The 9655-nt window shown below is 43.7% G+C and overlaps 1 protein-coding gene across 1 annotated transcript in view; it reads left to right on the top strand.

Moving 5' to 3' along the window:
* Positions 1-9655, top strand: part of SVEP1 (sushi, von Willebrand factor type A, EGF and pentraxin domain containing 1) — a 112911-nt gene that overhangs the window by 99731 nt on the left and 3525 nt on the right. Inside the window, 2 exon segments of the mRNA XM_010726146.3 lie at positions 5854-5949; positions 8642-8735. Of these exon segments, the coding sequence (XP_010724448.3) occupies positions 5854-5949; positions 8642-8735 (190 nt within the window).

Raw genomic sequence — 9655 nt, 5'->3', positions numbered from 1 at the left:
AGGGCCCCACATTGGGCACCAATTGTGGAGAGTTTCTCTGGAGATTCCCAGCGCACTTAGAAATCATGCCATACACCAGTATGGTTAACATGCAGAATGATTCGTTTATTGTTAGGTCAGTGTGTTTTTATACATGCTAGCAGTAGCAGTGCTCGTGGTCGCATTCCCATGGTTACACTCACAAAAAATGTCAGGTTCAGTTGCCATTCTGGAATAACACCTGCCCTTGCGACTCCCTCATTTTTGCTCGATCAGTGGCTCCGTACTTCTGTACGCGCTGTTTTGCTCGCAGCAGTCCAAGGCCAAGAAAACATGACCACCGTCCTTGAGCCAATCCTCTACAATTCCCTCTTTTTGCAAAAGCAAAACAGCATTAGATAATTTTGCAAGCAAGCGTTTCACTATTGCTGACATAATAATTATGATTACAATCCCAAAGACAGTCATGAAACAAATGTGTATTCTTTCCTTAGTGAGGTCCCTCAGCCACCCAGTCAACCCCAGCCCTTGGAGCCATTTGTCCAGAGGGCTGATGTCGTGTTGAATTTTGCTCATATGATCCTTTAAGTACTTAATGGAGTTATGGATGGATTCACTATGATCACTAAGGTTAAAGCAACACATTCCTTCAAAATCCTCACACCCATGACCCTGGGCAAGCAGAAGATCCTGTAGCAAAGCGTGGCGCAAGCTACTCTAGTCGAATAAAAGTTCTTCCAAAATCTGTGTAGTCACATTAGCTTGCTTTTCGCTCCAGCATGCAAAGTGCTCGAGGTTGCATAAAGCAGCAGCAGCAGCAGCTCCTGGTATAAAAATTGATAATGCTACTCACGCAGCTACACTTAACAGTTCTACATTATCATTACAATCAGGAGTGAATAGGGCACATCGCTTGTGGCATCCTGAAACCGTAAGATTACTTAGCTGTTGAAAGTTTGGAGAAAGCATGGTTAGAATTCAAGTTGGATGGCAGGATGGCAGTCCTATTAGGCATGTCCAAAAGGAGTCGGTAGCAGATGCAAGCGCCAGGCAGAAGTCAGTCCTTCCCGTGATATTTGCCCAGGTCAACCACATGTTCTGTCGAGGCTCAATGCGGTGTAGCACGAGGACACTGGTCATGCCAAGGACGCACACTGAGAACAAACACCCATAACAGACCATGATCTGTGGAAAGACAAAAGTAACCTCGGCCTGCAAACACAAGAAGTCCAGGACCCTTCCACTCCCCTGTTTGTGGATCTTTATACATCATTTGCACTGGTTCTGAGATGGATCTCAAACTCAGCCCTGCATGGTGTAACACAACAGCAGGCATCGTGGCATTACTGCGAACACAGAGGAAGTTAAGAACGAATACGGCTTGATTCATTCTATCCTGAACATTAGTTAATTCACTCCCCATTCTTTGTAATTGATTTTTAAGTGTTGAATGTGACCGTTCTGTTATAGCCTGACCCGTGAGATATGTGGTATTCCGAAAACATGTTGCACACCCCATTGCTGAACAAACTCTTGTTCACCACTTGTGAGCGATATCCTGATCCATTATCAGTTTTGATTTGCTTTGGCACCCCATTTCGGCAAAACTCGCCCACCAGTGTTTCACTGCATGCCTGGCAGTTTCTCCTGCTAGGGAGATTTATATGGGGATTGCCCATATAAACCCAGAAAATGTATCAATGCTGACATGCACATTTTTAGACACCCTAATTCTGGAATATGAGTGACATCTGTTTGCGATAGTTCCAACAATTGTAGCCCACATGGGTTAGTACCCAGACCTAAACCCTGGCCATGATGACTGCACTGGGGACACTTTTGAACAAGAAGTTTTGCATCACTGGCACTTATTTTAAACTGATGCTGCAAACTTCTGGCATTTTGATGAAATATCTCATGGGATGCCCCAGCTGCTTCAATCATATTAATGGGCACTGCAGTTACCAATATCTGCAATATCGTTCCCTTCTAGGCCCAGAGTAGATACATGACTTCTAATATGGATGACACAATAGGGATGGTTCTGACTTCTCAGCAGTTCTCTTAACCCTAGAAATACTCTGTTAGTAATTCATTCTTACTAGATCGTATATAAGCATCTTCAATTCTACTGCAAATTCCGACGACATACAAGGAATCTGTAGCGACATTCAAGGGTTCATTAGCCCACCTCATAAAGGCCCACAAAACAGCTCCAAGTTCCAGCGTTTGCAAAGAGTCCTTAGCTGTTACTGCGACAAACTCATGCTGCCGTCCTGCCACAGACACACACAGCTTTGCGTGTCCTTTTCCCGGCGGCTGTACATACAGTTCTCCCTACTACTGGTGGTGTCGAGTGCATAGGCACTGCAACCCACTCCGTTCGTTCTATGAACTGTGCCAGTTTATGTGTCGGTCACGTATTGTGTACAACCCCAGAATAAACTTCCAGTGTGGTCTGTAGAGAATCTGAATGCCGCAATGTCCACTCTAACCAAACAGCTGTAAAAGGAAGGCTGATGTCCTCTGGTTCCAATCGGGATATACTCACGATGCGATCTCTTCCCATCTTTACAAGCTCTGCGGCATCATCTGTATGGTGAGGACCGAGGAGTGTGGTTGCACAGACGGGAAAAGCCATTCCAAAAGAAAAATTGCTGTGGATTATGAGACTTAGAGGGAGATAGGAATTTTGAAATCATACTCTGTTTTTCCTCATTTGTCAGTGACATTCTACGCGGGAGCCAATCACTTCCCTGTTCTCCCTCCCCCTTTTTCTTTTGCCACTGTCAGATAAGGGCAAACACATGCTGAGTTTGTACATACACAATTAAGGAGATGCCAAGATCCAAAGATCTCCAATAATTCACCACCATGTGTATGCGGTTACCAATTTCTCGTAATGCAATAACAGCTTCGGGTGTAAGGCTTATTCTTTGTTCTGCCTTGACCCCTCGCAACAGCTGGGTCAGAGGCTCCAGCTGTTCATTTGTAATACCCACCATAGGTCTAAGCCACTGAATATGACCAAGTAGTGTCTGGACATCCGTTACTGTCTCTATTTTATTCGGTATTTCCACCTTCTGTGGCTGGATTGTGGCATCTGACAGTTTCCATCCTAAATACAAATGGGGACTAACACACTGTACCTTTTCTGGAGCTACCTTCAAACCATACAAGGAAAAATGAGTAGTCAAATTCTTTTCCCAATTTTGAGCAAATGGTTCCTTTTGACAGAATAAGATATCATCCTTGTAATGATAAATGATTACGTTCGGCCATGCTTGATATATTGGCCTTAATGCAGTCACCACAAAAAGTTGGCACAGTGTGGGTGAACTTTTCGTTCCCTGAGGTAACACCACCCATTCATACCTACTAGTCAGCTCAGCCTTCTTTATTGAGGGTACCAAAAAGGTAAAACACTTACAATCCTGTTCAGCTATAGGAATCGTGAAAAAACAGTCCTTAAGATCTACTACCAAGAGATGCCAGTGTGATATGATTTCTACTGAAGACCCCTGTGGCAGAGTTGCCAGAATTGACCTTGTAGCTTGATTGGCATTGTCATGAACCATAACGCAAAAAAGCTGTTGTTTAGTCTCTTCTGGGAGGTCACTGTCCCAAATGGCCACCCACATACAATCGACAAAATGCGTGAAAGGTTCCGTGACACCCTGCCTCACTGTGGCGAATGCTGGCTCCTTTTTACCGTCTGGAATCGCAAATGACGCTTCCAAAGCTCGTTGTGCAGAGAGTCTATGGAAAGCAGCAGGAATGTAATCTGAACATCAGAGGCCGCATAGGGGCCTGTGCCCAGCAGCATCTCTGCTGTTACTGCATAAAATGGGTTGTTTTGTTGTCGTGTTATTGACGTTTCTCTATGGACACAATCAGACCATTCTTGGAAAAACAACAAATTTTCGAGGGTGTTAATAACAAGTGTGCTAAATTACGGATATCTACGGGCATGTTGACATCTGCAGTGAATATCCACTGAATTATCTGCTTTGAAGCTTCTGCTTTCAGCCCGTAGTCTGACACCGTTTTCCGCACCTGCTGCAAAAGCTTCCAGTCATGCGCCTCCTGATGGGCCCCATTTTGTTGGTTATATACCACTGGACAAGTTAATTGTGCTGCCGCCTCCCACTGCCCATCCAAAATAGCATCACGGATAACTCCGGACCAGCGAGGTGGACGGCCCTGCAAAGTCTGACTAGATGTGAAGGCACAGGCATAGGCAGCGCGCTGGGGTTAAGGACACTGGAGCACTCGGGGATTTCTTTCTCTGAACTTCTAAGCTCTGCAACTTCTCTGCTAATGCCTGGATGTCAGACTCCAACTTACTCTCCTCTGGTGACTCTTCCCCATTGTCCGAGGCACTTCTGCCCTCGTTATTGTCATCGCTTGGGCTCTGGTTCGGTTAAGACACTGAACCATTCGCGCGAGCTGCCACAGAAGCTCGTAGCTGCTCCGCCGAGGTGCACACAGGGTAAGATTCCCCCCGAGGTGGCATATTAAATTCCGGTGATGGAGCACTAGCTCCGGACAAGCCTGCACAGCGGCTGCAGCCACTTGGTGCTCGGCTTGCATAGTTTTTAGCGCATTTGTAATTGTTCACCATAATACACCTAGGGGCTTCACCACCTTCTCCTCCCTCTTATCAGTGATCATTGCTTCCCACATATGATCACCAATGTCCCGCCATTCTGCTACGCTAAATATTAGTGCCACCTCTGATAGGTGTCCATTTTTCCGAGCCCATCTTATGAGCTCTGTCAGGCCTTTTGGAGATGGTTGCTGCCCTGTCTTAGAGAGGATACTAAGCAGCAACTTCTCCCCAGCTTCCACTCCATGGTGGTCACAGAGGGCGGGTTGTGACCCCGCCTCCAGCTACCTCAACACTTACGACTCCGGTGCTCGGTGCCAACCGTCTGTAGTGACTGCCGGGTCCTCTCTGCTCTCCTAGCAGTCCCACGAGGGTCCCTGTTCAGGTGTCAATTGTGGAGAGTTTCTCTGGAGTTTCCTGATGCTCTTAGAAATCATGCCATACACCAATATGGTTAACATGCAGAATGATTTGTTTATTGTTAGGTCAGTGTGTTTTTATACACGCTAGCAGTAGCGGTGCTTGCGGATGCGTTCCCATGGTTACACTCACAAGAGGTTTTCCAGATGCCATTCCGGAACAAACACTACCATGTTCCTGCCCTGGTGGTCGACTTCCTCAGTTTGGCTTGATCAGAGGCTCCATCCTTGAGCCCACGCTGTTTTGCTCACAAAGTCCAAGGACAGGAAAACATGACCATCGTCCTTGAGCCAATCCTCCACATGCACCCAAAATGCCTTGCATTAGCTGTCTATCACGGGAGGCCTGCGAGGTTGTGTGTCTGATTGCATTTTCACTGGTCCAGACCAGTCCCTTTCTATAAGCAGTATATCATTTCCTTGTTTTGGATCCTGCACTGTGGGATCCAAGGAATCCAGAAATCCAGTTGCTTGTGACTAACGCATGAATTGATTTTGCTAGCCGCCCTTCCAGAAGTGAGCATTGTCTAGGGATATTACAGGTGAGAAGCAAGCAAACAGCCCTTGCTCCTTTGCAGCGAGTACAGAGATCACAAGTGTCTGAAGTACTCCAGAAATCACTTCATTAATGGGTTGTCATCATTCCTTTTCTGGCCACCAAGCCAGTGGTATTTGCTGCACATGCCTTCTGGGTAGATCATTCTCAACTCCATTTATACTGCATACAAACACTTTGAGGAACAGTACAGTCTCTACTTAAATAAATGTAAGGGGGTTTTTTGGACATCTTGCTCTTCATTTGCAGAGGTGATTATTATTTTTACTGGTTCTCTTCCTTCCTCTTAGCAATATGCATTTTGCCATGTCTCAACGGAGGTCGCTGTGTGGCTCCTTACCAGTGTGACTGCCCCACTGGATGGACTGGATCACGGTGCCATACAGGTAAAACTCCTTTTTCTTGCATTCTTTTTTTTGGGGACCCCACTAGCAGTACCTAGCACAACTCACTGAGGACTATGTAGCAACTACCACACTTCTCAGAGGAAAACTCAGTCCTGCAATAAAATTCCCAGAGCATTTGCTGTCCCCAGATGCAAATTTTTTTCAGAGTAGTTCCTGATGTATCTTAACAATCCTCAGAGAAACATAGTTCCAGAAGAGACAAACAGCCTTCAGAAGAGGACTGTCTGCAAAAGCCACTACCTGGGGGAGAGAATTTCCAAGGAGAATAAAGCTAGGCTGTCCACTCCAGAAGGAGTTACAGTTTCATTTTCAGCTTCAGCATATTCTGTTCAGTGTCAAACTCAGAAGCACACTGCAGGTTCCTGTGAGGTTTTTCACCACCTAGCTGCCTGCTGTGGGGGATTCCCCCTTGGTGCTTTGGTGCCTGAGTGCAAAGGTAGAGATGACAGAGGAAAGCAAGGATGTGTTTAAGGATGGTTAAATTTAATGGATGTGTGGATGGCTTACATATCATCTAAGTTCTCTGAACAAATACAATATGCATGATGGATCTGTTCCTTATACCTGAGTTTCAGCAGCATGCAGCACACCAAGGTAGCCAGGAGAATGATTCTGAAGTGCCAGACCTGTATCCTATGTTAGATGAAGCCAGTTTACAATGAGGAGTAATATTTGAATCCAGGTTTGAGGCAGCTTTTCAAAGGCTTGTCACAGTGCAAATAACCAATAAAAGTTGAAGTGATTGGGTGACCACTGAAAAGTCTTTCAATCATTACTGAATCTCAATCATTAATAAATGTTAGCTTCTTTAAAAAAAAAAAAGTAGAGTTTGTTTACTGCACTTTTGTTGTTCAGGTGCAACTTAATTGAGTGTTAATAGACCTTAACATGAAAGCATGTGTTTGCCTTCCTGCAGATCTTTCAGTGGCTGATTGGGTAAACTGCAGGAGGAATCTGTGCTGTTCATGAGCATTCATTTTACTTGTTCACCTGTTAACAATAGTGAGTCTGGGGGATAAACTGCAGACCTAACCATTCCTCAGCAAGTTAAACATCCGGAGTGACCTTTTTAACTACTGTTCTTTGAAGTAACACTTGCCTAGCATATAATGCAGAATCTCACAAACTGTGCAGGTGCAACAGCATAGGTAGTTGAGGACAACAGATGGTTTACTTATTGACGGGCCAGCAATTCAAATCAGTTCAGGCTGACTTGCTTTTCAAGTAGTTCAAGTACAAAATCTAGTGGTCAACTGCATCTTGGCACCCATTTTGAATGGGTGCCAAAACCCATTCAAAAAAGTACATAAGCACTGCTTGTAAAGTTACTCAGTCAATTGAGGTTTTACTTCCTGGTCACAATATTCTGTTTTGTCAGCTGACAAAACAGAGCAAAGTGAAATGGGAAGTATTTGGATTAACTGCTAGTCTTACAGGAATAATTATGTACATAAAGTGAGAGGTAAAGACATTTCATTCATATTTTTCATTCCAGAATCAGAAGTAATTTTCAACATGACAATCCTGGCACACTTAATTGCACAAGGGTAGTCCATCTCTATAACCTCCTGCCATTTTTTGTGTTTTGGCCAAGAGGAATCAGAGTAGAATATTTCCATTGCCTTTACACATTCCTGTGACTGCACATTTTCATTTCCAGTAATCCATGGTTCCAGCAATTAATATTTTTTGCAAAAATATTACTCAAAGTTTGTCTTTCCTGGTGTCTGTCCCCTAAATATAGCATCCTCTGCTAAAAATATTTGATGTTTTTTAGCATTCTGTTATTATAAATGTCTATGGTTGAAGTGAGTCAGTGAACGTGAAGTTAGCTTATCAAGTGAGTCTGAATCTGTTCTGTAAATTCTGTGTTGCTTTATCTCCTAATTTCAGAATTGCTAGGAAGAGTTACCTGTTATCCTTCGGTTTGGTCATCACACAAAAGCAGGTGCAACTGTTTCTCAGCCAACCCTTACTGGCTGAGGCTGGCAGTAGTTCTGTAGTTCAGATGCACTGTAACACTGAGCCACACCTTTAGGGATACCAAGTCCTTTTAGGAACTTGCTGTCAATCCCTGCTTCCTCTCCTTGTGTCCATATTAGTGCTGTTGTGTTAAGTCTTGCCTGCTGTTGATGTGTAAATGGCTTTTTGACTTATAACTCTTTTTTCTGCCTCTTTCTGGACTTTTTACCAGTTTTTTATTCTTGTTTCTGCTTGTTCTGGCTGCTGTTGAGCCATCACATTCCTTTCAAATAAACATCCACGTTTTCTTCCTAGAAATTAAGCCTATTCTTCATTGATCCTATAATTCTTCTAGTCTAATTTCTCCCTCTGCTTCTGCTTTTATTCTTTTTCTGCCTCATTTCAAGGCAAAACAAGAACATAATTTTTAAGGCAATGTAAAATAATACACTGACTCTTTTATGCAGCTCATACACTACAGCAAACAGTAGAGAGGTTGGAATCACATTTAGCAGAGATGAGCTTCTAAGGTTACCCTTTCCAGAGCAAACCTTCTTTTACAAGAAACTCAAAGCTGACATTCAATGTTGTAGTTTCGAGAGCAGTCCATTTGTAATGGAATAACAGGCTGGACTTTCAGCATGCTGTTCCTTAACAGCTTGGGATGGGTTTACTCATTAACACAGTATGTGTGTGCATTTGTACACAGCTGTTTGCCAGTCACCTTGCTTAAATGGTGGGAAGTGCATACGACCAAATCGATGTTACTGTCCCTCATCGTGGACTGGACATGATTGTTCAAGGTAAGTGTTGCTGAGTGCTGTCCAATGACTAACCTGAGTGGCTTGCTGCTGAACAGTATCCCTGAAAAACAGTGATTAATTTTGCAGAAGAGCATCTCTAAATCCTGTAAATCAGTAGTCACCAGGCAACTCATAATTTATGAACAATCTAGAAAGACCTTAAAGAGTACTCTGTCAGATGGTTATCAAATGTATAGAAATACCAGGAAGTGGTACATCTATGCATGAGCAGACAGGCAAACCTGCAAGGTTTTGCCTTAGTGCTAATGCTGTAAGTGGAGGTGTTTGTTGTGGTACAATACAGAACATTTCCTGTATTTTGAACAGCGTATACTTCAGCTAGGTCCAGGTTCAAGATGCAGGTAATGCAATAGAAGCTGTGAATAATAGGGTTTTTTACAACTAGTGTTGGGTAATATTATTTAGAGTGAAATGAAATACGGTGCCTCTTAGTCAGGTCACAGTTCAGATTGCCTGACAGTGTCATCACCATGCAAGGCAGTGTTTAGAAGTTTTAAAGTTTGTTTTTTAAAGCTAAGTTGGGAAGTTCTGATTATGTGGAAGTCTGAGCAGGAGCCAGGTTGTCTGTGGAAAGCTGCCTTGTTTCATGCTGCTGCTGAGAGCCATTTACAACCCTGAACATGGAAAGCAGGCAGAATTGTGATAATGTTGTGTTCAGAAATCAGATATAATAATAAAACAGGCAGCATGAGTTATCTTGCACCCCATATGGAATATTAATGTGTGCCATGAAACACGTACCAGCAAAAACTCTTGTACCTCAGCTCCTCCAGAGCCATGACAGCCTCTGAAGATGTCTGGTTGCTACTGACAGTATTCTGAATGCATTGGTCATTCTCCTGGAAAGCTAAACAAGTATCAGCTGAATACCAGATTTTCCTTCTTTTCTCTGAAATATG

This window comes from Meleagris gallopavo, chromosome Z (genome assembly GCF_000146605.3).
Source record: "Meleagris gallopavo isolate NT-WF06-2002-E0010 breed Aviagen turkey brand Nicholas breeding stock chromosome Z, Turkey_5.1, whole genome shotgun sequence".
NCBI classification, from domain to species: domain Eukaryota; kingdom Metazoa; phylum Chordata; class Aves; order Galliformes; family Phasianidae; genus Meleagris; species Meleagris gallopavo.
The sequence above is the reverse complement of the archived record's forward strand: the minus strand, read 5'-3'. Positions and strand labels throughout refer to the sequence as shown.